The sequence below is a fragment of the Elephantulus edwardii genome, unplaced genomic scaffold (assembly GCF_000299155.1).
Source record: "Elephantulus edwardii isolate Elephantulus edwardi_28Jun2011 unplaced genomic scaffold, EleEdw1.0 scaffold00006, whole genome shotgun sequence".
NCBI classification, from domain to species: domain Eukaryota; kingdom Metazoa; phylum Chordata; class Mammalia; order Macroscelidea; family Macroscelididae; genus Elephantulus; species Elephantulus edwardii.
The window spans coordinates 6,038,335-6,066,334 of NW_006399756.1; the positions used below are offsets into that span (position 1 = coordinate 6,038,335).

A 28,000-nucleotide genomic window follows, 5' to 3' on the forward strand; every position below is an offset into this window, starting at 1 on the left:
GTGGTGATGCTGGGAGGCGGTGGTGATGCTGGGAGGCGGCGGTTGGTGACCTTTCAGGAGTGTGTGCTGACGGGGATGGGTTCTCTTCACAGGTACTGTACGGATGACATGCTACAGAGAGAAATGATGTCCAGCCCTTTCCTGGGGAGCTACGGGGTCATCATCCTGGATGACATCCACGAAAGGAGCATTGCCACCGATGTGTTACTCGGACTCCTTAAGGACGTGTTACTGGCAAGACCGGAATTGAAGCTCATTATTAACACCTCCCCTCTGCTTATCAGCAAGCTTAGCGCTTATTATGGGAACGCCGTGCCTGTCATCGAAGTGAGGACCAAGCACCCCGTGGAGGTGGTGTACCTCAGCGGGGCACACAAGGACCCCGTGGAGTCCGTCTCACGCCTTATCTTTGAAATTCACCACTCTGGTGAGAAGGGTGACTTGGTCGTCTTTCTGGCCTGTGAACAAGTGAGTAATATTCCAGCCTAACAGGGTTCATTTGCTAATTAACTGTTTAAATGTTTGCTCCCGCTTGTGAGGACAGGCAGGGTGAGACCACTGTTCCCAGGTACCATGGGCAAGAGGAGGTTTTTCTTAAGACCATTTGCAGTTCTGAAAACACAAAGAATGGGTTCAGCATTTTGAGGAGTCTCTGGACTTGCTCTCCCGAGCTAGCTTCCACCCAGACACAGTCTGAAGCACACACGGGCCGCCCCACATACAAAGCAAAGACTAGCAGCTGTAAGTTGGTGTCTGATTAGGGAAGGCGGGTGCTGATGCCCATGTTCATGGCTGCCTGCAGCTTGCAGTGAGTCTATCTTCATGGAGTACGTCGTCACCACCTGTGGGCACAGGTGGCCACCTCGAGCTTTGCTGAGTCAGTGTCCCTTGGAGAAGGTGGCTGCTGACCCAGCATGTTCCTGGCCACCTCCCTGAACATTTACTGGACATCAGGTTGTAACCTAGGTGCTTGACACCCTTCCTCTGGCCTTACCTCCCTCCTCTTCTCTCTCTCTCTCTCTCTCTCTCCTTCTCTCTGTCTCTCTCTCCCTCCTCCTCTCTCGCTCTCTTTCCTTCTCTCTCTCTCCTTCTCTCTCTGTGTCTCTCCCTCCCTCCCTCCCCTTCTCTCGCTCCTTCCTTCCTTCTCTCTCCTTTCCTTCTGTCTGACTCTGTCTCTCTCTCCTTCTCTTTCTGTGATCTCTCTCTCCTTCTCTCTCTCTCTGTTCTTCTCTCTCTCCTTCTGTCTGACTCTGTCTCTCTCTCATTACTCTCCAATCAGAACCAACTCAGGCTGGCCCTCTGTTAGATTTCCAAGGCTATGAACTGCACAGGAGGAGATTGCCCGTCTTTCCCCTGAGTCCTGGGAGCAGTGAGGCAGAAGGCGGCTCCCTCTCTAGATCAGAGCTCCTCATCTGAACAAAGTGTATGAGAAAACACTTCATTTTCTTGAGAGTCTCCTCAAACAACTGAAAATACACAACTGAGAACCTTCTTCTTCTGTTACTGGTTTATGTGGTCAGGGTGTTGTTGGGGTTATAGCCGCTGCTGCTTTCTCCTCTCTTGTTGACTGGATCCCATAGCCCCCGCATCCCCACATTAGAATTTTCTCCTTACACACTAATTGTTGGCGCTCTCCCCCAGCACACATCTCCTCCCTCCCCACGTGAAAGCACTAGTCTTCAGATCATGAGCTAACTGTGTAGTGTTTCCTATAGTTAAATAGTGACTCAGGAGGAGATCATTGAGATCAGCTAGGCAGCAGCTGGGCAAAGACAAGCGCCCGAGGCATGAGTCTAGCACTTCAGTATCTGGGTGCCTTCCCGGGATTTGGTGTCTATCAAAGTGCAAAGGAACACCAGTCCTCCCAGCGCTGGGACCTTACCACTTATATTTCATCTCCTTCCTTAAAGAAAGTTATCTCAGATCTCAGATGTTTATCATTAACTGCAATATATTTCTCACTTTTCTGTGTGTGTACATAGAATAGACATACTCTCGCGGACAATAAGTGAACTACATCTTCTCCCTTCCATGTAGGGAGCTTCTGTGACTTACTGTTGTTGTTAGATGCAGTCATGTAAAAAAAAAAATCAAAATGAGTGTCAGAAAAGACTGTGAACATTACATTACAGCATAAAAAAGCCAAAGCAAGAGAAAGAGACCAGAAGAAAAAGAGCTTAAATACAAGATTTTAAAGGGTAGCTCAAGAAGACAAAGCAAAATATACAAGGAAAAATGTACAAAGAGCTAGCATCAGAAAATAAGAAGGGAAGAACTCGCTCTATATTTCCCTGTGGTTAATAGGGAGCCTGTTTATTTCGGGTCAGCTTGTGATACATTACCCTACCTTTTATTCTCGCTGCTCTGAAGATGAAGTATAAATTCTGTTTCTTACAGAAGGCCGTTTTTTCTACTTAGAGTTTTTATTAAATCCTGTTTAGTGACGTAAATGAAGATTCTTGCGTGTGGAAGTTTGTTAGGCCCTATAGAACGCAACAATTTTAGAAACCAATTATAAAAGAGTAAGAACCTGACGCTTTTGCAGCAGAAGGTCAAAGACTGTAGTCTGCATTATGGATTGAAGCTCAACATCAGGAAGAGAAAGATTCTCACCACTGGGCCAATTGGTAGCACCGTGATAGATGTTTTTTAACAAGTTCAGCTTGCTCGCCTCCACAGTCAACACTCTTGGCAACAGCAGTCAGGAAATCAAAAGACAAATTGCACTGGGAAAATCTGCTGTCAGTGACCTTTCCACAAGGTGCTAAAGAGAAATGACGTCTGTCTGGAGGGAGATTAAGGTGCACCTTTTTCAGACCATAGTCTTCATAATTACTTGCTACACATCAGAGAGCTGAACAGTGACTAGGGATGACAGAAGAACTCGATCCCTTTGAGTTATGGTGCTGGGGAAGAGTCTTGAACATGCTGTGGATTGCCAAGAACAAACAGGTCTGTCCTGGAGAAGGTGAAACTAGGTTGCTCCTTGGAGGCAAGGATTTTGAAGCTTCTCTACTTTGGGCAAATGGCAAGAAGGGATCTGTCCTTGGAGAAGGACATCATGCTTGGAAGGGTAGAGGGTCAGCCCAGGACAGGAAAATCTGAATGAGATGGATTGACACAGTCACTGAGTTAATGGGGATAGGTGTGTCAGAGTCGGTGAGACTGGCTCAGGATACGGCTGATGCAAAGCTGTTACACGTAGGGTCACAGGCAACTCAATGATGCATAACAAGAAGAAAAATTAAGTGGTATCTTTTTTAACATTAAGGTGTTAGGTCTTCACACTGGATTTAAGGCCAAGGACTCAAGGAAGAGACCAAAGACAGAGAAAGAAAGCTTAAAACGACTTTGGGGTGGGGGGCTCTCCCAGACAAGATGCCTTGGTTGGAGAGAGATAGACCAGGTGAGGTGGGGCAGGTTTTTAAAGCAGGGTCTTCAGGGAGGGAAGAGAGGGACATTCCATCATGGTCATGGTTCAGCCAGGTGGGCCAGGCCTTTCTCTCCCTTTGTTGACATGTTGTATTCTTTGACTCCTTTATTCTCCCCCTTGACCTTGGCCTGGGCCTGACATAAGGGATATTTTTAAGTCAAGTCAAAAGTTCTGTAATTTGAAAAAGATTATCTAACATAGTTTTCCTTTGGAGCATTTTATACCAATTCTTTCCCCATCAGTTTTTTGGTTTTGTGGGGTATTTTTGTTTGTTTTCAAATAATTTCTTTTTGTATTCTTTTTTTTTTCTATAATTATATTTTATTAATTTTCATAAACATTTACAGAGATTTTGGGCTTCCACTCATTCATTGTTGCACTATTCTCTCTACCCTCCTCCCAGTTTGTTCTTGTCCAAATGCCACAGTGCTTGTCAAAGCCAGTTCTGATCAATCTTCTTTGTCAGTGTATCCTTTGCCATTCCCTATCACTCCTCCCTGAGAGAGACTTCACCCTGAGTCATAAGGAAAAGGGCACGGCGTATTCTCTTAGCTACTTCCTGCTGAAAAGGGACGCTGTGGGTTTCAGGGTGAAGATCTTCTCTCACTACTCTAAAGGGCCCCTTTGGCAGTAGGAAACACATAGACTATTATGGAGATTGATTTTGGAATTCAGATGCACTCTTATTGATTGTGCTTGGCTGTACATGTACATATCCTTGAAGATGTATCATGGGGGTGTTGCAACCTAGAAGACACAAATTTGACTAACAAGTTATAAGTACATGAGTCCAAAAATTATGGAAAAGTAAAAGAAAAGATTCTTTCATTGTTTTACAAACCCTCCCCCAGGTCCCCTCCACCATGCAGCCCTCGCTCTAGTCTCCTGTGATGACAGAAATACCCAGTTACATCTCTCTTTTAAACGGTTCTCTCCCTCCTCTGTTTCAGTGCAGTATACATTATTGAACCCATCTTACTCAGTCTCTCCCCAACCCCAAGGACAGTCCCATTCTACAACAGTGGCATCATGTAATATTTGTCCTTTTGTGACTGGGATATTTCACTCAGCATAATGTTCTCCAGAGTCAACCATTTTGAATAATATTGCATGAGTTCCTTGTTTTTTAATGCAGCATAGTATTCCATTGTGCGAATATACCACAGCTTCTCTAGCCATTCGTTTGTTGATGGGCACTTAGGTTGTTTCCAGCTCCTTGCTATTGTGAACAAAGCTGCAATAAACATGGGTGTGCATATATCTGCTTGGATGTCAGCTATGGTCTCTTCAGGGTATATTCCCGGTAGTGGAATTGCTGGGTCAAATGGTATCTCTATTTGCAACTTTTTGAGAAAGCGCCATACTGCTTTCCACAGGGGTTGCACCATTTTACACTCCCACCAACAGTGAATCAGGGTTCCAGTTTCTCCACAACCTCGCCAGCATCTGTTGCTTGCTGTTCTGTTAAATTTTGCTATTTTGACTGGGGTGAAATGATATCTCATAGTTGTTTTAATTTGCATCTCTCTTAGGGCTAGGGATTTTGAGCATTTCTTCATGTGTTTGTTAGCCATCTGAATGTCGTCTTCGGTGAAGTGCCTGTTCATATCCTGTGCCCATTTTTCTATTGGATTATTTACCTTTATCTTGTTGTGGTGTTCAAGTATTTCATAAATTCTGGATATAAGTCCCTTATCTGATATGTTATTACCGAATACTTTTTCCCAGTCAGTGGCTTCCCTCTTTACCCTACTGGAGAAGTTTTTGAATGTGCATAGGGATTTGAGTCTTTTTGTATTCTTAATACATTTGACAGATAAAAATTTTAAGAGGGTATTTCTAAATATCTGAGTCATGCAAAAATGAAAATGGCAATGACTGTTTCTCTGTTTACTGTAGTTCTGTTTTACAGTGATACGGAAATTTTCCAGATGAAAATCCTGATAACGGGATATGGGTACTTGTGCTTTTTATAGTAAACCTTGTAGCAGTTTTAGAATTGTATTTCTTTCTGTAGTCCTTAAAGCATGAGGAGGCCTTTTCACTGATGTGGGAATAACTTTTGCTCACTGGTCATTGTTATCAGATAGAAGAAATTGCATGAAGCTAGAATATAAACAAGACAAACACATATAGGTGAAGAGAGTACATTTCTCAAGAGGAAACACAGTTTGGACAGAACGCAATGAAATTGTCTATATCCCCAAGGAAATGTTCTTACCTGGGTGGACACCTCAGTCCCACTTAATGATATACTTCAGGCATTTTGATAAAAGCATTTCTCCTCATGTAGTGATTGCAACCTTGTTAGGGGCCATTGAATTCATAACAACCGTACGGAGGACAGATCTGAGCTGCGCCCTGGCCTGTACCATCCGCACGGTCCCTATGACACTCAAGCCCATTGGTGCAGTCAGTGTGTCACTTGTCAGTCTCTTGTCGAGGGTCTTCCTCCCTCTCTCTGAACCCCCACCTTTCCCAGCATGTCTTTCTCCAAGGGCCAGCACCTCCTGACAACAGGCCCTGAGTAAAAGGTTAGGGGAGCTCTGGTGTCCTAGTGGCAAGAACCTGCACTACAATCCCAGAGGAACACGGTTCGAATCCACCAGTTGCTCTGCCGGAGAAGAAGGCGCAATATCCTCCTGTACCAGTCAGATCTGATTTGACGGTACACGCACACAAAATAATAATAATAAAAAACAAATTAAAAAAATTAAAAAAAAAGGTGTGTGGACTTGGTTCTCATAGAAGATGCTTCCTTTTTCTGTTTTTATTTTTTTTAATTTTTTTTATTATTTATTGTATGTGTACCATCAAATCAGATCTGACTGGAACAGGAGGAAAATGCACCCTCCTTCTCCGGCAGAGCATCAGGTGGATTTGAGCCGTGTACCTCTGGGATTGCAGTACAGCTTCTTGCCACTAGGATGCTTCCTTTTCCTTTAGGATATAGAAAAAGCCTATGAAGTTGTCTGCCAAGAAGGAGCCAATTTAAACCCGGATCTCGGAGAACTGGTGGTGGTTCCTCTGTACCCGAAGGAGAAGTGCTCACCCTTCAAGCCAACTGAGGAGGCGGAGAGGCAAGGGCAGGCGTATCAGAGAAGGGTGGTGCTGACCACCAGCTGTGGGGAATCCATGATTTGCAGCAACAGCGTCCGATTTGTCATCGATGTGGGCGTGGAGAGGAGAAAGGTGAGTCAGGCATGGGGATCCTGGGCACTCGTCGTTTCAGGGACCAGAAAGTGAAGGCGGAGGTGAGTGAGTGAGCCGTGTGTCTCTCCTTGGCCCTGTGTGCCAGGAACAGACTTCTCCACCGGGAGTTTCTGCCTTTCAGTGGTGCCGTGGCCGTCTGGGAACGTTGCGGAGTTGATTGAAGGGCCAGTGGAAGATATTTTGAGGAAATACCCTCAAGCCCAAGGTGGTGGTTCTCTTTGTCATTTAGCTCAGAGCCTGATGAAGGTGCTCTAGTTGAAGCAGCCTGTGTCTGGGCTACTCACTCACAGGCAGCCCCTCTCAGAGAGAGAGAGGTGGGCAGTCTCCTCCGCGGCCTAGGAAACCCGCTGGAGGGTTCTCATGAGGAAGACCGACACACCAGTGCTTCCACGGCAGCCTGTGTGACTGCTAGCCGGGCCTTCCCTCTGTCTGTCCACTGAGCATTTGTTAGCAGCCCTTTTATCAAAGGAATGAGTGTCTTCCCCCAGGGAATTTATTAAAGCTTTATTTTTTAGCGTATTTTGGCTTTAAAACTGGCATGGTACAATTCCATCCTAAGTTTTAAAATTTGTATTTGTTGGTATGTACTGTTGAGCCAGAACTGATCTGGAGCTGACCACGCAGCGGGTTTTCAGAGGCAGTAAATCGCACGAGGACATAGAGTGTCCTTCAGAGACAGGAGAGCTTTGGAAGGTCCAGCAGTCTTTCAGAGCTGGGAGGCCGCTCCTGTGAGGTGGCTCCGGACCCATTTGAGTTGCTGAAAACAAATTGCTGTCAAGTTGGAACTGCCTCACGGCTGACCCTCCAGCAGGGATTCCAAGGCTGCACATCTCACGGGAGGAGGTGGTCCATCTTTCTCCCTCAGAGCTGCTGGTGAATTCAAACCACTGGAGAGGCAGCACCTTTCTGTTAACACAATACCCGGGGACAACGCCACAGAGGATGAGTATCCTTTCTCCCCGGAGGAGACTGGGGTTTCTTGGTCTTCTCTCTAGCCTTGTCTTGCTGTGACGGGTGATCCTAACCACCATACAGGTCCCTGGAACCCCCGTGGGTTGAGCTGGACTCTGTCAGTCCAGCAGACACTGGGCAGTGGCTTGTGCTCTGAAATGTGCCCTAAAATAACTGTGGTTAATGCTGGATGCAGTTTTCACGCTCACTGTCAGATGGGAAGGCTGAGCTTCTGTCAGGAAGGTGAGAACTCCAAGAGTTCTACTGTGAACCGAGCAGGACTTGAAGGGGCGTGTTGCCCTCTGCGTGGCCACCCCCAGCGTAGTCACTGACAGGTGGCAGCACAGGTCCCTAAGCAGGTGACACAGCAGTCCTGTATTCATCAAGGCCACGGTGGAAGCAGACGCCTTTGAACCTGCTCTTCTGAGCACTCAGTTTCCATGTCAGGCCGCATGAAGCAGTACCACCTAGTGCACAGGCAAACACGAGTGTGCGTCAGTGTCCCTGAAGTGCTGCGCCCAGGGCGGGCCGCTGACCGGAGCGGCCCAGCTAACACTGCCGTCTTCCCCCTGAAGGTGTACAACCCCAGGATCCGAGCCGACTCGCTGGTCACGCGGCCCATCAGCCAGAACCAGGCGGAGATCCGCAAGCAGATGCTCGGGCCTTCCTCATCAGGTAGCCCCGGGCACGGGAACAGAAGGGTGGGATCCTGCAGGAGGGGACCTGAGGCGTGACAGTGCCCTCCCCGGTCTTTTCCAGGCAAGCTCTTCTGTCTGTACTCGGAGGAGTTTGCATCCCGGGACATGAAGCCCCTCCAGCCGGCGGAGATGCAGGAGGCCAACCTGACCAGCATGGTGCTGTTCATGAAGAGGATTGACATCGCCGGCCTGGGCCACTGCGACTTCATGAACCAGCCAGGTAGCTCCGTGCCCACGCGGCAGTCAGCAGGGCGGCTGGGCAGATGGCCTCGTGGTGCTCCGTGCCCACGCAGCAGTCAGCAGGGCGGCTGGGCAGATGGCCTCGTGATGCTCCGTGCCCATGTGTCAGTCAGCACGGTCTCTGGGTGGAGTGGCCTCGTGATGCTCCGTGCCCACGCGGCAGTCAGCAGGGCCGCTGGGCGGAGTGGCCTCGTGGTGCTCCGTGCCCACGCGGCAGTCAGCAGGGCCGCTGGGCAGATGGCCTCGTGGTGCTCCATGCCCACGCGGCAGTCAGCAGGGCGGCTGGGCAGATGGCCTCGTGGTGCTCCGTGCTCACGCGGCAGTCAGCTGGGCAGATGGCCTTGTGGTGCTCCGTGCCCACGCGGCAGTCAGCACGGTCTCTGGGTGGAGTGGCCTCGTGGTCCCTGATATCCATCCCATTGCACTTTCCCATCGGGTACCGTGTGCTCTTGCTCTGATCCTGACCCCCGCGGCCCCACAGGGAGCAGGCCTGCCGACAGGGCATCTTGACCGCATCCTTTGCGAAGCATTTGCCAGGTCTCTCTCCCAAGCAGCCACTGCCAGCCATGTGCTCACCCACTGGGCCATCGAGGCACCTACTTTTTCCTGCAAAAGGTAGAAAATTCCTAGAGGGAATTAAAAATGAAACAGAACTCTGGGCACCGTGTGTCCTGCCACTGGACACAGGGTCGGAGAGATGAGGGCAGTGAGGTGGGACACATGTGGCTAACGGCAGCCGAGGGCCGGGCAGGACACCTGGCAGCATTAGCTGGATTCCTGGGGATGGATGTGTGTTGGCACAGGCCTTCCTCAGGAGCCTTGGTGGGACAGCAGATTGAGCATTGGGCTGCCAGCCAAAAGGTCCATGGTTTGAACCCACCCACTGCTCCCTGGGAGAGAGACAGGCCCTCTGTTCCTGTGAAGATGGAGGCCTTGGGCACCTGGGGGCAGGTCCGCCCTGGCCTGCAGGACACTGTGAGAGAGAATCATAAATAGCAGTGGGTTTGGCCTTTGTCCATGACTCATACGGTCACATGGTGAAAAGTCACTAGAATCCCGTTTCTCTGTGGTACAAAGCAGACTTTCCTGTGAGCAAAGTAAACTCTTTAAGCTCAGGACTCAGACTTCATGATTATGACCAGAATGCTTCTCTGCGGCCACTGTATCAATCCCATGATGCCCTCTGGCTGGTGGCTTTACTGCGACCACCAGGATTCAGACTAAGGGGGCTAAGGGGTCTTGACGGCAAGTAGCTTGTCGCCATGTGGCGGGCACAGTGGACACCAAGGGCCCCATGCGACACAGTGGACACTACAGGCCTCATGTGACAGGCCCCATGGATACCACAGACCCTGTGTGAGAGGCCCCATGGATACCACGGGCCCCATGTGACGGGCACAGTGGACACCACGGGCCCCATGTGACAGGCACAGTGGACACCATGAGCCCCATGTGACAGACACAGTGGACACCACAGGCCTCATGTGACAAGCTGCATGGATACCACAGGCCCTGTGTGACGGGCCCCATGAATACCATAGGCCCCATGTGATGGGCACGGTGGACGCCGTGGGCCTGGGAAGGGCAGGAAGGTCTTGCTCAGTCGACTCCCTGGTCTCTTCAGGGTCTTGGCTGCTGGCTCTCATATCAAGAAGTGACCTGGGCTGTCAAGCATTCAGCCACCCCACCATTCGTAACTCATTTGTGTCCTCTCAGGAATGACCGTGTTGCTCATTGTTTACTGGTATTTGTTAACGTTCAGGATTATTGTGATTCTGTGAGGTTAGTGCTGTTACTGCTCCATTGTACAGATGAGAACATTAAGTGACAGAGAAGCTTAGTGACTTTTGCAAATGGAGGGTGACACTCCAGCCCCGGCAGGGTGCAGTTCGAAGAGCTCCCCATCACTCTGCTCGAAACCAAACCCACTGTCCCAGTGGGACACAGTGCAGCTGCCCAGGGCTTCTGAGGCTGAAACTGTAAGCATGCGGCCCTGCCTCCTCTTTCTCTAGGGGAGCAGTTGGTGAGTTCGAATCCACAACCCTCTAGTTTTGCTGCCAGTTGCTTAATCCACTGTGCTAGAGTGGCTCCTAGAACTAGACCAGCACCCCGTCAGCTTCGCCGTGGTCCCCACGAACCCTTCGGGTCCTTGGAGCTTCTCTGTCTCCTGGACGTTCTCTGATGCTAGGACCTGTGGCTCGTTAGACAGGGAGGGGCCTGGAGAGCGTGGGGAGGGTCCCACAACCCCTCAGGCTCTATTCTTGTGGCTGGATTCCTCCAGTGATGCTCAGTGAGCCTGTGACGGTCAAGACACCCTTCCTGGTCCCTGGGAAGTAGGACTGGGAATAGCCAGGGTCCCTGCCCTCCCAGCCTCGTTTCTCAGTAGTGACCTTACAGCTTCAGAAGACACTTGATGTCCTCACACCTGCCTCAGGCCATCCTCCAGCCCCAGCCCCACTGCTCTCCCCCCCTTCATGTCAGACAGTAGAGGAGCCCAGAGAGGAAGGGAGAAGAAACATACCCCACACACACACCCTTTGTAGCATCAGGACACGAGGAGCTGGTCACAGCCATGCGTCCATTCCTCGATTCCTCACTGCTCAGCCATCTCCCTCTGCAACTTCACCAGGAAGCCCACAGCCAGTCACAGGGACAGATCGGATGGTCCCACTTTATTTTTGTCCCCTGACTATGCACATAGCTATTTTCTGCTGTGCTTTGGGGAAATGCGGATTAACTCTGACTCATTGTTTAGGAAGCAAAGGGGGGGGAAAAGTTGACACAGCTGCTGAATTTAATTCAAGTTGTAACTGAGGCCCGTGCAGCAGGGCGCTGCCTTTTTCAGACTCGTGGACCGCATGAAATGGTTTTGGCGTAACTGGGCCACCGGTTAGTAATGGAATTCTCTGGATGTGGACCTTACTAAAAAACAAAAGCAACCTAGAATCCTCTCCTCTTCCTGCCTGTCGGCCTGAGGACCGCCAATCACGAATGACTCGGGAAGCGTTTCCAGGGCCAGGACCTAAGGAGGGCCTACCGTGCCCGTGAAGGGTGGCCCTCAAATGGCAGTGGGGCCTTTACAGATGCATGGGGAAATCTGACAAAAATGTACAAGATTATTTCAGATACCGTCTTCGTGTTCAGATATAAAACTCACTTGGGTGCTTTTCTTTTTTTTTTTTTTCAATTATTTTTTTTATTATTATTAATTTTCATGAATGTTTACAGAGACTTTGGCTTTTCATTCATTGATTGTTGCATTTTTCTCCCTGTGGTTTGTGCTCTGTGCCCTGTGTTGCTCTGTCAAATGCTAATGTTGACTGTCAAGGTCAAGGAGAATGCCTTGCTTGGAATAGTGGTAGGAAGTAAACAGGTGTAGCCACCACTGTTATCAATATCAGGAACTTCTAAAAGCAGAATGAAGAGATGGGGGAAGTCACTTCCCCAGTCTTCCTCGCCCTGGTAAATAACTTTTTTAACGTCCTGTCTCACCATTTCTTTCATTTGTCCGTGTTCCAAGTCAGTTTTCCTTGATTAACTTTTAACTGTTCTAGTCTCATGTGTCGTCTTTTCTTGCCTCCTCATTCTTGATTGGATGATGGACATTGTGGGCATTGCCTGACTGGAAGCTGGGTATTTCTGTGTCCTTATAAGCATCCTTTAGCCTTGTCCTGGAAGGCACCTACACCTGCTCATCCCCTGCCGGCCTTCTTGTTGTCTGATGTTTTGCTTCTAAGACAACCTGCTTTGTACATAAATAGCCTCTCTGTGGCCGTAATCAACAAGGAGGCGTGAGGCCGCAGTCAGGCCCAGTGGTTGTGTGTCGCCCCGGCTGGGCCATGACTCCAGGGGCCAGCAGTCACCAATGGTGTCATCTCCTCCTGGTAATGCTGTAGTTAGCACAGAACAAGAAGCTACCGATCCTGCCTTTGAAACCTAGTCATGCTGGTAAGTGAGGCAGGGGCAGAGTCAGGACTTGCTTTTAAGGATTGTTGGTGAGACTGGCAGAGTGCTCACCTGGGGTGACTCCCTGGCTGTGTTGTGTCCAGGGTCCTGTGAACCAGCTCTCCCAGTCCTGGCGGTGGGAGCAGGCATAGCTGGCAGTGGGCACTGGTCCTCCAGGCCTCCTCAGTGGCTCAGCACGTGGCCCCAGGCTGCGTCCATACACCCTCATGCAGATTGAGGTGGCTGGTGGACCTTGCTGCATGGCCCTGCCATCCTCGCACTCTGACTGAAGATGGTGGCCGTCACAGCAGTTTCCTCATTGCTCAAGAAGCTGGCAGGCTCCTCCCTGGTCACACCCGCGCCCCCTGGAAACTCACCAGCAGGCAGCCCAGCAGCACGGGTCCCCTCTCACTCAGGAGCCCCTGGCGTCCAGTGCCTCGCACAGAGTTGATGCACCTTGTCCATCGAGCGGATGCGTCAGGTGGAGGGTGGACCCAGCGCCTGGGCTCTGCCTCCGCTGCCTCAGAATGAGGCTGTGTGGTCACTGCTCTTTTCTTCTCCAGCCCCTGAGAGCCTGATGCAGGCCCTGGAAGACCTGGACTACCTGGCGGCCCTGGACAACGACGGCAACCTGTCCGAGTTCGGGATCATCATGTCAGAGTTCCCGCTGGACCCTCAGCTCTCCAAGGCCATCTTGGCGTCCTGTGAATTTGACTGTGTGGATGAGATGCTGACAGTGGCTGCCATGGTAACAGGTACCCCTGGAAGGCTGCTCTCGGGCTTGGTACTCGGCTCCAGGGACAGATTTAAATGAGATCTGTTAGAAAGGATCATATCTCAAGAAGTATGTTGCAGACACTGCTTCATCTTTTACAAATGGAATGTAGTATGCTAACAGATTAAAAAGAAAAAAGTTTAAAAAAATAAAAAACATACAGTAAAACCTCCCCCACTACAAACATTCCACAATCCAGTGATTCTCCCTTCAGAAGCAGGAGGTCCCTGTGCAGAGGAGGGTGGGACCCCGACCCCTGCGGACGAGCCCAGGCCCCGCTGGCCCCACAAGCCATGCAGCTCAGCCTGCCTTTCCTCAGACATCAGAATCTCGGCCCCGGTGCCCATGTGCATCTTGTAAAGAGTGTGGAGAAGGGAAGGGCCACACACGTGCTCTTTGCCCAGTCGGCGCGAGTGTTCTCCACCCTCACCGGCTTGACCGCTCCTGGTCACTGGGCTCCAGCTTCTCTGCTTTCTGGGCTGGACCTTCATGCTTGCTCTCACTGCTCCCTGCACCTCATCTTTGAGCCTTCAGGCCACCCCGTCCTGTGTGCTGAGCAAGGCAGCATCTGTAGGTAGGAGAGCCTAGACAAGCAAACAGCAAACGCAGAGACAGGACTGGCGGCCCCTTTGATTTCTCTGACGTGTGCAGCCTGTCTGGGGTGGGTCCTAGCACCTTGCCTCTCTGCATGCTGGGAGCGAGGGGACATTGTCCACATTTCTAACCAGACCCCTGTGCCCTCCCAGCCCCGGACTGCTTCTCGCCTCTGCCGCGTGGAGCCGAGGCAGCGGCCCTGGCTCGCTGGCAGCCCTTTCTGCACCCGGAGGGAGATCACTTCACGCTCATCAATGTTTACAAGGCCTACCAGGATGCGGCCCTGCGCGCTGCCAGTGAGCGTGAGTGCGGGCAGACCGGGGCCTCTCGGTGGTCACACACCCTCCTCGCAGCCCCCCGGGCCCCAGAGGTCCTTAGGGCACTAGAGCAGTAGAAGCACCCCTTTCTGCTCATAGAGCCAGACCCACTGGGATGGGGGGTGATCAGCAGGGCCACAGTGTGTGGCTGAGAGCCGGAAGGCATGGGGGGCCATGAGCACAGCCGTCCTATCCTACTGGGTGCCAGGGCCTGGGCGGTGCATGTGGAAGGAACACGGCCCAAATGGTCACCTCAGGCCGGAGCACAGCTGGGCCCTGTACCGAGTGAAGCTCTGGTGGGCAGCATGTCACAGGCGAGGGGCAGCGTGGGGACGCAGGGCGGTGTGTGAGAACAGGGTTGGCACAGGGAAGACGGCCGTGTCCAGCTGAGTGGACTCAGACCCTCAACCACCAGCGCAGGCTTTGTAGGCTGTGCCATGTCCCCTGTCCACGGCCCGAATAGCCCACGCAGCTGCCAGCCCCCCACGCCCTCGCAACTGCAGTCACGGGTCCCGTCTGTTCTGCCCCCTCCCAGACTGCGTGGAGAAGTGGTGTCAGGACCACCTCCTCCAGTGGGCCGCGCTCAGGACGGCCGACGCCATCCGCGCCGAGCTCACGGACATCATCCGGCGGATCGAGCTGCCCTACGCGGAGCCCGCCTTCGGCTCCCCCGAGAACACCCTGAACATCAAGAAGGCGCTGCTGTCCGGCTACTTCGTGCAGGTGAGGCCGCGGCTGCGGGCAGGGGTCAGGCCAGGACCCCCACACTCCCGACACGCCACCAGGGCACCCCACGAGGGTCGGTGCCTCAGCTCTGGAGGTAAAGCCTGTATTACCCAGGGCCTTAAGAGGACTGAGCAGAACATGGCCTCTTTGTCCAAAAGATCTTGGTCCTTACAGAGGAAAGTCACTAAGACAAGAACCCTAAGTTTGAACCTCAGCCGCAGCCCCGTCCCCCCCGTCTGTGAGTTAGCCGAACTGGAACTGAGGGTGTTGGGCCGTTCTCCCTACAGTGAGGGCTGACTCTGGCAGCCACGCCAATAGCAAGCACACCACAGAAGAGGAGGTATGAGAAATACTCTTCCCCACATAAATACAGCACTCCAGCGACAGGTAACATGAGCTTGGATGGAGCCTTGGGGGCCCAGGCTTGGCCACTGACCCAAAACCCGAAGGTCTGAACTAGCGGCTGTACCAGAGGAGGATGCTGTGGCCCCCTCCACGAAGACTGGCTGTCAGGGGCCTGGGGGACTCCCAGCAGCCGGGCACAGCAGAAGGAACCGTGCTCTGGCATGCCCTCGCCTCACCGCCGCCCACCTCTGTGCTTCAGCCATGGATACAGGCACTGCTCAGCCCGCTCCGCTGAGGGCCTTCCCCTGCTGACTCCATCCTCCAGCGTGATGTCCTTTCCCAAGGACCAGTCCCTGCAGACATGCACGAAGTATAAGCAGTGTCTCAGCATTCTTGCTTGTAAGGAGCATCTTGGCTGCCCCTCTTCCAAGAGATTGGGGGTTCTGCAGTCCAGTGTACACAACAAGTTCCAGGCACATTACACCTTTGGAAGCCTGACAGGGCATTTGTACCCTGTGTTCACGGGCAGTGGGTGTGATGTGGGCCCTCCATACGGAAGGATGGCCAGTGGGTTGTGATGGGGACCCCGTACAGAAGGACAAGTATCTACATCACAGGATTTTGTGAAGATTCAGTGAGTTAAACCGAGTGTGACGTACTTGATACCTCAGTGTGGTCCAACAGCATGCTGGGTAACATGCTTTTTTTTGTAGTTTGTGATAAAACAAATGAGATAACCTACAACCAGGGGAGAATAAAACAGATGAATGGGACCTTCTAAGAGTCAAATCCCTGTGCACATCAAAAACTTCCCCAACAGGTAAACAGGAAACCCACAGATTGGGAAAAAATATTTGGAAATGACCTGATAATGGATTTATATATAAAATTTATTGACTACGCCAGCATCTCAGTAAGAAAAAGGCAAGCAACCCAGTCAAGAAACCGGCAGAAGAGATGAACAGACACTTCACCCAAGAAGACATTCAGGTGGCAGACACATGGAGAAATGTTCAAAATCTCTATCTATCTGACATACAAATCAAAACAATGAGGTATCATCTCACCCCAGCAACAATAGCAAAGTACAGTGGGGCAGCAAACAACAAATGCTGGTGAGGTTGTGGAGGGACTGGAACGCTTCCTGTTAACTGCTGGTGAGAGTGTAAAATGGCACAGCCAATATGGAAAGTGGTCTGGCACTTTCTCAAAAACAAAAAAGGTGGGAAATAGAAATACCATTTGACCCAGCAATTCCACTACTGGGAATATACCCTAAAGAAACCAGAGCCACAACTCAAACAGACGTGTGCACACCCATGTTTATTGCTGTGTTATGCACAATAGCAAAGATGTGGAAGGAATCCAAGTGTCCAGCAACAAATGAATGGATAGAAAAACCATGGTGCATGCACACGATAAAATACCACGCAGCACTGAAAAACAAGGAATTCTTAAAACATTACACAACATGGCTAAGTGTTGCAGACCAAGGGTAAAGTAGATTTAATGAGGCAGAACACCACAAGAATCTAAGAGAAAACAGGTAAGGCAGGAGGCCAACAGTTCTCGACCAACTGAACCCCGGGATTCCAGCGTCCCTGTGCCTTTACTGAAAATTGTCAGGTAACAAATCACAGAGAATTCAATGCAAATGAAGCTAAGCTCCTTCTAGTGAAAACCTTATGCTTGACTCAGGAGGGAGGGGTTGGCAAATATAAGAATCCTGTAAACACTTAAGGTTTGCCTTAATGCCTACCCCTGTAAACGTCTGATTGCCTTAGTGCTTCAGGGTGAATTCCAGCTTCTGGCTGCCTCCCTCATATATCCTGAAATAAATAGCATTTAGTTTATTACAAATATTTAGTATGAAATTTGGCTTTCCACAGGTAAGCCTGGAGGGCAGTATACTGAGTGAAATATCTCAGTGACAGAAGGGCAGACACTGCGTAACAGCACTCATAAAACAGGGCAGACAAGGGGGTGTTGGGGAGAGAATGGGAAGAGAGTAGACAGATAATGACCACCACGAGGTCAGAGGAGGGAAAGAACGGTCTGAAAGGAATCTATGATTAGGTACTATGTGTATGACAACAATCTGGAACAAGGGGTGTATTACAATGTGGGGGAGAAAATGTGCGACAATGAATGAATTAAAAAACTAAGCATCAATGCTTAAAAATATATAAATAAATAATAATAAAACCCCAAGCTGTGTGAGGTCCGCAGCTGCCCTGTCTTGGAGTACTGCCCTGAGTCCCAGTCGGGGGACATCATCTTCAGGGACCCCAATCTGTGCACATGTCCCTGGTGATTTTCTCTCTGCAAACAGGAAGCTCGGCCACAGGGACTCGGGGAGGTGGGAGCGTGCCCCCGGCCCTGGGTCTCCAGCTGACCCGTCTCTCTAAACCCTGTCTTGCAGATCGCACGCGACGTGGACGGGTCAGGGAACTATCTGATGCTGACCCACAAGCAGGTCGCCCAGCTGCACCCTCTCTCCGGCTACGCGCTCACGAGGAAGCTGCCGGAGTGGGTGCTTTTCCACAAGTTCAGCATATCTGAGAACAACTACGTGAGGATCACCTCAGAGATCTCCCCCGAGCTGTAGGTCCACTGGTCGGAGGCTCGTGTGGGGGGACGGCGGGGGGAGATGTGTTCCAGGAATCCACGTTGCCGTGGGTGCTGGACGATGTCTGAAACATGTCCCTGCCTGACTCACGAGGGGCACAGACGTGAGGCCGACTGAGCATCACCACCCCCAGGGACAGACACCCCACTGTGACTGGAGCCGGTGGGTGGGAGGCCAGATCACCCACTTGGTGGCTTGGAAGGTGGGGAGCGATGCTGCCAACCCAACGGGACGCAGTTAGAATCCACCAGCTGCTCTGAGAGAGAAGGATGGGCATTCTCTGTGAAACTCACCGAAAGGTGTACTGAGCTGGTTCCAACGGCACATAACAGATACAGAGCCTTCTCTGCACATCAGAAGCCGGGTCTGCAGAGCAGGAGTGTGTCTGCCTGTGTAGACGGGCCATCTGTGCTGAGAACGGAAACCAGCGTGCAGGGTGGTGGTGTCTGCCTGTGTAGACAGCCCATCTGTGTTTAGAGAATGGAGACCAGTGTACAGGACAGTGTCGTGTCTGCCTGTGTACACGGCTCAGCCGTGGTGAGAACGGAGACCAACGTGCAGGGCGGTGGTGTGTCTGCCCCTCAGGAGTCAGCTCCGGCACGGGGCAGGCTTCTGCAGGGCTCATTCTGGAACGATCTGGAAGGCCCGACACTGCAGGAACAGTCAGTCACAGCACTGAATGTGGATGGTGCTGCTTCTAAGACAAGGCAGAAGCACTGTATCACGCCCCCGAGTTCTCCGAAAATATGGCCTGACCAGTCACGGCAGCTGGCCTCAGAACTGGCCAGCGCGACAGCACCTTCAGGGGCATCTGTCCCTCAGGCGACACATTGGCCACAGGAAGGGTCTCCTCTGTAAAGTCAGACAAGGCCACTGAGGGTTCGGGTGAGGGGCCAGCTCTCAGTGATTCCCCAGGCAGTGAGGGCCCACCAAGATGGGTGGCTGATCATGAAAGGAAAAACCCCAAAACTTCATTGTTTTTTTCTCCCTGAATAGATTTATGCAACTGGCACCACCGTATTACTTCAGTAACCTGCCCCCTAGTGAGAGCAAGGACCTTCTCCAGCAAGCACTGGCCCACCTGGCCCCCGTCTCTACCTCCACGACGAAAAAGGAGCAGAAAACGTACGACAAGGGCCCAGAGACTGCTGCTGAACAGCGTTGTGTGGTCCAGTGAGGTGCCGGACCCCCGGACACTCCAAGAGTGCTGCTAAACAGCACTGTGTGGTCCACTGAGGCGCCCGGCACCACCTGGGGCACGAAGGACTCCGAGACTACTGCCAAACAGCGCTGTGTGATCCAGTGAGTTGCTCTCACCCCCAGGGCCCCCAGGTGTATAGAGGACCTGGGGCTCCACGACGGGGCTGGGAGTGGGCAGGGTGGGTGAACGAAGGCTGTCACACCCACACCAAAGTCTTCAAAAGGACACTTCGTATTCTTTTTTAAAAATCCCCTCACGTTTTTATTGCGTTCTTTAAATTACTACTGCATGTTTTTCTTCTTCTTGGAAAGTTTATAATCAACTGTTCAGAATTTGACCAAAACGGGAAAAATACAGACATTTTGTAAATGTCGCAGCCACGGTGGCAGAGCCCTACGTTTTCGTAGAGGACCTTCCTCTGAATAAAGTCACGAGTTTTTCACCGAGTCTCCACTGAGCCTTGTGCGGGAGGGTCAGAGGGAGAGGTGCTGGGTCAGCGTGTCCATGATCTCGCCCAGCCTCTCGGCCGGCACCAGCATCACTGTACGCAGGGGCTTCATGGGGACGTCGTCAAAGGACCACCGGCCACCCAGGCACGAGTCGCTCTCCTCCTGCACCGAGTAGCTGAAGGTGAGGCTGGCCTTCTGAAGAAAGGAGGGAGCACGGTGAGAAGTGAGACAGGCTGCGGGCACATCCCTCTACAACCAGGACTACCTGGGGGCTGGGAGCAGACAGGTCAAAGAGGCAAAACCCAGGAGAAACGGGACACTGAGGCGGAAGTGGCCCCGAGCCCACCAGAGCTTCTGAGCCTTCATGGGGGGGTATAGACGGAGCTGCCCTTCCGTTCCCTCTGACAAGCATGTCTGGGCGGCACCTCCGCCACCACCGTCTGTGGGCTGCCGGATTCTGGACTCCCATGACATCTCTTTCTCCACAAACCCCCGTGTGACCGACGAGTGGAGTGCAAACCCCAAGGCCCCGACAATTCTCAGCGTCTAGAGCTCTCCCCGTGCTCACGGCTGCATCCCTAGGAACACACTTCTAAAGCTCCACGCAGACGCCCACGCTCCCTAAAGCCCAAGTGGGGAATGAAGGGAATTCACTGAATCTACTCGGGGAAAGTCTTCAGAGTAATGAGTGAACTCCCCCAGCCTCGCCTGTTCCCCTCAAGTTTGCGCCCCAATTCTAGAGGATGTGGGATGCAATGTCCTCGGGTGCCCTGACCATCCTGTCACATGTCACCTTCAGAGGAAGGAAAGCGTAATCACCCCAGAGGGGAGACATTCTCTGACAAAGCAGCTTCCACACTGACCACCACCTACCCTCTGACTACCTGAGTGTGGATTCTGTGTCCCAGCTGTGAGCCCAGTGACTCCAAGCTCGTGGGCCAAGCTCAGGTGAACAGGCCCTTCCAGTCAGTGCTCAGAGCACCTGGCGGCAGGGCCACGCCTTCCCCTGCCCCCCAGGCCCATCACCACATGGCAGGTGATGGCGGTGTGAGGACGTGCTGTGTGCGAGGCAGCACTGTGCCAGCTCCCGGGGACACACTTGAAGGACTGACGTAACTGGGGCTGTCAGATCTGTCTGCTGCCGAGGAAACTGACAACAGGCGAGGAAACCCGCAGGCAGGTCCTACCTCGTAGAAAAACTCCTCCTCTGCGTTTGCAAACATGAGCTCCTCTTTCTTCGGGTCGCCCCACTTCTTCCTGGAGTTGGTCTTCCCTGCTTCCACGAACGTCTTACTGATTAGAAGGTAGAAGTAACACTTCCCACACGGCTTATTCGTTTTGTGTGCCTCTGCCACTTCTTTCCTGCAAAGAACACACGCGAGCTCACACACTGGGTCGCACACACACGAGCTCCCACCCCCGGGCGAGCACACACGTTAGCTCACGTGCCGTGGCAGGGGAGGTGGCACTGGGCCCAGTTCCGGCAGGACGACATCTAACCGTCATCCCAGTGACGCATGCTCAGCACCATAAGAGCAATGCTAACTTTGACTCAAACTGGCTGTGTGTGTCTCACCTCTTGTGTTTAAGACCTTTCTGGACACTTAAAGGTACTGCACTAAAAACAATCCAACCCCTAAGGGACAGGACCAGGGCTGTGGTTTCGTTAATCAAACACCACTGGGATGTAGGACATTGGTCTGGTTTTCGTGAATGTAACCGTTGAGCATTTTAGTCCCGCTGTACAGGTTTACTTGTGAGGACAGTGAAAAGCTCTGACCAAGACGACGGGAGGAAATGTGTATGAGTCTATTTTCATACCATTCAGATCTTTCAAAGCCTTGACCTTTAAATTACGGCCACAAAGAATCAAGTTCATAAAGAGCCACTGCCTGTACGTGAGCTCCTCACAGGCAGTTTCTCCCGCCCCCACCACACTGGACTGGGGCTGAGGCCACCGCTCCGGCACACCCCGCTCCAGCCACGCTCCCCGGCGTCCCCGGTGCACTTACTGCAGCTGCTGGTGCATGGGCAGGGCAATCTGCGGCGGCACGTTGAGGAACCGCTCGCTCAGGAGGAGGCCCACCGGCCTGCTCGTGTCCCCGAGCACCCTGTCCAGTCGCTCCACCACGCTCTTCTCTGCATTCTGCTCACAGCAGTGCAGGATCAGCTCTTTAATTTGCTCCGCACACTGGGTCCCCTAGAACACAGAGGCATGGTTCTGCTTACAGACCTGCTCACAGGAGAAATGCAACGTGGGATCCGGGGCTCCAGACAGGTCTTGGCTGGCTGCTGCCACAGCCTTGACCTGTGGTCCAGCGCAGACTGCGAGGTGCCCCTCACAAGCGACAAGGTCTGCCTGTGCAGCCCACCCACCAGAAAGGATGGGTTCAACAGCATCCAGTCACCCCGGAGCTGGAACTCTAATCCATCTCATTCACAGACGGGAGCAAGTGGAAATTTCACCGAGCAAATTCAAAGACAGCCACTCTGGGGAGGGCTGTAGCTGGTCTGCTTTTATCGGAACTCTTCAGTGAGTCAGAAAAATGGATCAGGACGTGACCTGGGAAAGCAAGGCAGTGTCCCAGTGTCCCTGTCCCCGGCTGCAGCTGAGACACGCACAGGCCCAGCTCCTAAGGCAACACCAGGGCTCGCTACAGCCGAGGGTCAGCGACTGTACTTGGGTCAAGGAACCAAAGCAACCACCCTGAACAAAGATGGCAGGATTTCACCAGAGCACATGCCCTTAGAGCACACAGCCTGTGTGACTGTCCCCTCGTGTGTGCGACGGAAGTGCATTGGGCCCAATACGACCCGGAAACACCTACCTTTCTCTCGGTCAAATTGAAAAGGCTTATGAAGCCAAAAATCTCATCTTCATCCACATCCACTTCATCACCACTGTCTTCAGATACATCTGTTTGCTATTTTAAAGAGAAATGGAATTTACACTTGGTTGGCAAGACGTATGATGCCAAGTCTTGGAATCTAGATCTCGTCTGGTTTTTCACACTTTTCAAAAGCACATCTTTGTTTCCCTGTCACCAAGTAAGAAAGGCATCTGCTGATGCCAGGTGGCCCTTCGTGTCCCCTCAGCTCGGGCCCTCTGCAGACACCCTGGCTCTATGACATCTACGCCAAACGTCTTCTACAAGATTCCTGAGACTTTTTCCCTGAGCAGAGTCTCAGTACATGTACGCAGAACAATAAAAGCTCCGGAGGTAACCATCCCACACTCTTCTCCAAACTGTGAGCTGAGCCAGGCCGTCCCTCTGAGGGCCTCAGTGATGTAGGTCAAGTCCATGCACAGCTCCAAGCACCTGCCAGCTTGACCATCAGTGAGACTCGGCTGTGCTGTGGGCTGTCTGGACCTGCCACCTGAGCATGAGGAAGGAAAAGTGAGTGAGAGAGGAGAGGACCGGAGTTAAGAAGCAGAGAACACTATGAAGGAAACAGCACACTGCGGTGCATGCTCCAGGGCTGGTGAGGACCCTCACCGGTCTCAAAAGCGGAGTGGGTGCTGAGGGGTCAGCGTGGTGTTGGATGAATGACTAGAGGAATGGAGGAAGTTTCAGAAGAGAAAGGACTTGCCAAGAATTTTGACTCTGAGGACAAAGAAAAGGGGCTGGAAGGTAGCTGGGATGGGGCATTAGACGGAATGGACTCTTGTTCTGCTTCTTTTTACCACCACTGGCTTCTAACAGGTACTGAGAAGAGAAACAGAGGTGGGGTGTCTGCACAAGCCCCCCAGGAGCCACATGCAGGTGCTGCCCTCAGCACCTCAGGCTCAACGAGGGGCTAGTGCTGCCAGCACCCTTGGACGGCAGGGTCACCCTCCTCCGGGGAGTGGGAGAGGGGGAGAACACGGTCACAGAGGAGACTCCTGTCCAGACAGGGACACAGCACCTCCAGCCCCACAATGACCTCTTACAAAGTGGCCCCTGCACGCCTCCCACTGCAGGCTGGGGGCTGCACACCCTCCCTGTGAACCCCGGCTGACCTCTGGTTCCATCACAGGAACACCCCCACTCTCCCACCCCGGGTTCTTTGAGAACCCAGCCAGCATATGGAGGGTCCCATGCAGACAGCCAGCAGGTCCCCAGATCTGGTCCCAGCCTGCTTGCCAAGTGGGTGTGCAACCTTGAAGTGAATCCCCACACAGCCTCCCCACAGCCCCCGTGCCAGGCAGCAGGCGAGGGGTCCCTGTCCAGCAGAGAAGCACACAAATGACCATGGCTGCCCTGAGCATCACGTGACAGGTGAGTATCCTGGAAGATACAGGCAGGGTCAGCAGAGCACCCAGCCACTTTCTTGGACTTTCTCCATCTAACAAGGAGGCTGTCTCTCTCCATCAATGTCACCGTTCCCTGTACCTGTGACACTGCCCCACTAATGATCCTCCTACCCGACTCCTTAGTCAGGCAGCCTCCTCCACAGCTGTCGCCCCCGGATCAGAGCGTGTGTGACCACAGCCTCTGTCCCCTGCATCTCAGGGCTACCTCGGCCAATAATCTGAGGAACTAAATCACCATTTATCTGCTAACAACCCCCAAGTCTCCCACCTTGATCTGCTTAATGTCCTACCTGCAGGTGCCACGGGCACCTCAAACTCAAATTGTGCAAATCCAGATGCAGGCTCCTATACTGGCCAGCTCCTCCTCCTGGATCCCAGTCAGCCAAGCCAGGAACCAGGATGTTGCCCTGGGTACCCTTCCCTCACTCACTGTCTCGTGTCATCACTCACCAAACCACCAGACCCCACCTCTTCTGGCTCAACCTATTTCTCTCCTCGCCTTGGCCAATGCCTGGACGGCCGACTGAACAGCCCTGAAGGCTGCGCTGGTGCTTGAGCCGCTCCACTCCTCCGTCCACCCGCACCCCACAGGACAGAGTGTAGGCATGCACGTGCACACCCCCACTCACCTTGATCACACTCCCGATGTGGTTCTGCTGTATCAGGAGATCCGTGAGTTCTGCTGTGTTCACAGGAGCCTTTAGAAAAAGCTGAAAGGATGGAGAAACCACTGTAAACTGAACTCAAAGTATGATTTCCAGTAAAACTTCTAATTCCTATGCCAAATCTGGAGGCAAATGGGGCAGCAATCAGCAGCTGAGGGGAGGGTAGTTTGGGACATAGAACAGTGGATTAGGTTAGTCATAGGAGGGGTCGGAGCAAAGACACAGGAACAGGTTAGCAGTGGAGAGGCAGGTCAAGGACAGAGCGGGGTGAGGTCGCAGAAAGCCTGTGCTGGATGAAGGTGTGATGTCACAGAGAGAATGTGCACATAAGACAATACCTGCTGCAGTAGTCTCTTAATCCCATCATAATCTCTATCGGAGATGGAATACGCTTCAAATTCAACGTTCACTTCCTGTAACACAAAGGCATCGCACATCAAGGATGAGTTATCTGTTTCTTCTCCCTGCCTCCCCACTCTTTGTAGCTGATGATGGAGAAGCAGCAGGAAGAAAAGTGTCAACTTAGGAACACAAGGCCTAGATTCTGACATTGTCAAGTACCATCAAAATCACCACCTGCAGTTCTATTCACGGATCAGAGGGCAAGGCACCTTCCAACTACGTCCTCAGTCTTCGGGCAACACCTTGACCTGCTCAGCATGTAGCGGTTACGTGCTGTCGAGTTGCCTGCGATTCCAGATGACCCTGTGTAAACAGCTCGGAACCCTGCTCTATGCTGAGCCAATTTCATTGTCTCTGACACACCTTCCCCCGTTACCCCAGTCACTGAGTTAATCCATCTCATCTGGGGACCTCCGACCCTCCACGCATGATGTCCCTCTCCAAGGACTGGTCCCTCCTGGACACATGCCCAGAGTATGTCAGATGGAACTTCAAAACCCTTGCTTCCAAGGAGCAGCCTGGTTTCACCCTCTGCAGAATGGACCTGTTCTCTTAACAGTCTATAGTATGTTGAATACTGTTCTCCAGCACCACAACTCAAAGACATCAATTCTTCTACGATTCCTTGTCATTGTCCGTCCCTCTGATGCAGAAGAGCAAGGAACTGAGACGACCATGGTGAAAGGCAGAGAAGGTAGGATCTCAATGCAGTTCCAGAAGCCACAACGAAGAAACCATGCTTTACAATCAAAACTAGGAGATGTCATCGATCACACGGTCCACATCCCCATGCCGGTGTTAGCTCTGATCTGTCCATGTCCCCACGCCAGGGTCAGCCCAGAGCCCATCCACCCGGTTCATGTCCCCACACCCGTGTCAGCCCTGAGCCTCTGTCCACATCCCCACGCCAGTGTGAGCCCCCAGCCTGTCCACGTGGTCCACGTCCCCGCACCAGAGTCAGCCGCGGGCCTGTCCACCTGGTCCACGTCCCGGCACCGTGAGCCCCGATTCGGCCCATCTAGTCCACGTCCCCGCACCGTCACCCCCAGGCCTGTCCACCTGGTCCACGTCCCCGCACAGTCAGCCCCGATTCGGCCCATCTGGTCCACGTCCCCGCACAATCAGCCCCGATCCTGTCCACGTGGTCCACGTCCCGGCACCGTGAGCCCCGATTCTGCCCATCTGGTCCACGTCCCCGCACCGTCACCCCCAGGACTGTCCACCTGGTCAACGTCCCCGCACCTGTCAGCCCCGATCCTGTCCACGTGGTCCACGTCCCCGCACCATCACCCCCAGGACTGTCCACCTGGTCCACGTCCGCGCACCTGTCAGCCCCGATCCTGTCCACGTGGTCCACGTCCCGGCACCGTGAGCCCCGATTCGGCCCATCTGGTCCACGTCCCCGCACCGTCAGCCCCGGGCCCGCTGGGCCGATGGAGGAAGGACCCTCTCCCGCGTGCCCCCCGCTCCTGTCCGCTCTGCCGTCCTACGACCGCCCGGTCACTAACACAAGCTGCTCGAGGCGACGACGCGCCCCGTCAAGGCCCCTCGGGCCCCCGAGACGCCCCAGGAGAGGCTCCCACCCGCGGCCCCTCCGGACGCGCTTCCACGAGGCTCCGCCGGTCCCTCCCGGGGCGCGGCCCACCTGGTCCACGAGCTCGTCCTCCTCCTCACTGTCGCCCTCGTCACTGTCCTCAAACTCAGTTTCCTCTTCCTCCTCGTCCTCCTCGCGATGGGCCGGGGGCCCCGGCGGCCGCGGAGTCTCGAGCCCCACCGCCCGCCTCTTCGCCCTGGAAGCCATGACGTGCCACGCGAACTGCGCCTGCGCGGCACTCGTCCCGCCCCCTGACCCCTTAGCTTCCGGGACGTCCCACTCGGGTGGGGGGGACAGGGACGCGGAAGGAGCTCGGGGCCGAGCCCACGCAGGTTCTGGCGCCTGGATTCCATAGGTATTAATTTTACAGAAACGTCACTTCTGCTCTTCTGAGGCCACGTATTCTTTTTTCTCTCTCCTGTCTGCACTGAAAGGCATTCTCCCCCCGGTGCATAGTGGTATGGACCGCCCAGGCCCCGCCCTGCTACTTGACAGCGCGCATGCGCAGACTCTGTGCGCCCCGGGTTCTCGGACCAGGACGCTGGGTCCTCACGCCCGTCCCATCGCGCCCTGGTCTCACCTGCCCGCAGGTAGGTGTCAGCGCCCACGTGCAGAGGACAGGCGACCGCAGGCCGGAGGGACAGGGGGACAGGAGCCCGTGGCTCTAAAAGTACCCCCTGCTCATGCTCAGGATCCCGGTGAAGTTGCAGCTGCCTCCCGGGGTCCCTGATGGTGCTCGTCAGTGAAGGCTCGGTGGTTCGAACCCACAACTCGGCAGGCGAGAGCTGTGTCCAGCTGCTACTGTAAAGATCTACATCCCTGGAAAGCCTTTGGAGCAGTTCTTCCGTGTTCTAAAGAGTCACTGTAAGTCAAGGTTAACTCAATAGGAGTGGGTTTGGTGTTTCTCTTTTCCCAGCGAGCACCTGATGACACAGTGATGCACTTGACTGCTAGCTGAAAAGTTGGCAGTTCAAACCCATCCACAGGAAGAAGGTCTAGCCATCCATTTCCTTTAGAGATCAGAGACAAGAAGCCTTCATGGCAAAACAACTATGAGATATCATCCTACCCCAGTCAGAATAGCAAAATTCAACGGAGCAGCAAACAATTGCTGGGGAGGTTGTGGAGAAACTGGAACCCTTATTCACTGTTGGTGGGAGTGTAAAATGGTGCAACTACTGTAGAAGGCAGTGTGGCACTTTCTCAAAAAGTTGCAAATAGAGATACCATTTGACCCAGCAATTCCACTACTGGGAATATACCCCAAAGAGATCATAACTGACATCCAAGCAGATATATGCATACCCATGTTTATTGTGGCTTTGTTCACAATGGCAAAGAGTTGGAAACAACTTAAGTGCCCATCAACAAACGAATGGATAGAAAAGCTGTAGTATAGTCACACAAATGGAATACTACACTGCCTTGAAAAACAAAGAGCTCATGAATTATTATTCAAAATAGGTGACCCTGGAGGACATTATGCTGAGTGAAATATCTCAGTCACAGATAAATACTGCATAGTGTCA

General features: G+C 52.8%; 2 protein-coding genes across 2 annotated transcripts in view; one reads left to right on the forward strand and one right to left on the reverse strand.

The window, feature by feature from the left end:
* DHX32 (DEAH (Asp-Glu-Ala-His) box polypeptide 32) overlaps positions 1–19,043 on the forward strand; it is a 31,283-nt gene extending 12,240 nt beyond the window's left edge. The window contains exons 3-11 of the mRNA XM_006879867.1: positions 93–468; positions 6,380–6,625; positions 8,173–8,272; positions 8,357–8,515; positions 13,044–13,235; positions 14,002–14,151; positions 14,702–14,889; positions 17,660–17,841; positions 18,863–19,043. Coding sequence (XP_006879929.1) covers positions 93–468; positions 6,380–6,625; positions 8,173–8,272; positions 8,357–8,515; positions 13,044–13,235; positions 14,002–14,151; positions 14,702–14,889; positions 17,660–17,841; positions 18,863–19,043 — 1,774 coding nt within the window. The remainder of the gene's footprint in view (positions 1–92; positions 469–6,379; positions 6,626–8,172; positions 8,273–8,356; positions 8,516–13,043; positions 13,236–14,001; positions 14,152–14,701; positions 14,890–17,659; positions 17,842–18,862) is intronic.
* Positions 19,044–19,540: 497 nt separating this feature from the next.
* Positions 19,541–26,678, reverse strand: BCCIP (BRCA2 and CDKN1A interacting protein). Its single transcript, XM_006879868.1, has 7 exons — positions 26,523–26,678; positions 24,814–24,888; positions 24,440–24,520; positions 22,345–22,440; positions 21,529–21,716; positions 20,704–20,878; positions 19,541–19,711 (listed from the first exon to the last, which is right to left on the reverse strand). Exons 1-7 carry the CDS (start codon positions 26,676–26,678, stop codon positions 19,541–19,543), a joined length of 942 nt encoding a protein of 313 aa, XP_006879930.1.
* Positions 26,679–28,000: the final 1,322 nt, after the last annotated feature.

Excerpts from the sequence above, each read along its gene's own strand:
- BCCIP (XM_006879868.1), bottom strand. The coding sequence starts at position 26,678 with ATGGCTTCCAGGGCGAAGAGGCGGGCGGTGGGGCTCGAGACTCCGCGG. Across the intron at positions 20,879-21,528 it reads CCCATGCACCAGCAGCTGCA|GAAAGAAGTGGCAGAGGCAC; the intron begins GTAAGTGCACCG and ends TGTTCTTTGCAG. Across the intron at positions 19,712-20,703 it reads AGGAGGAGTTTTTCTACGAG|AAGGCCAGCCTCACCTTCAG; the intron begins GTAGGACCTGCC and ends TCCTTTCTTCAG.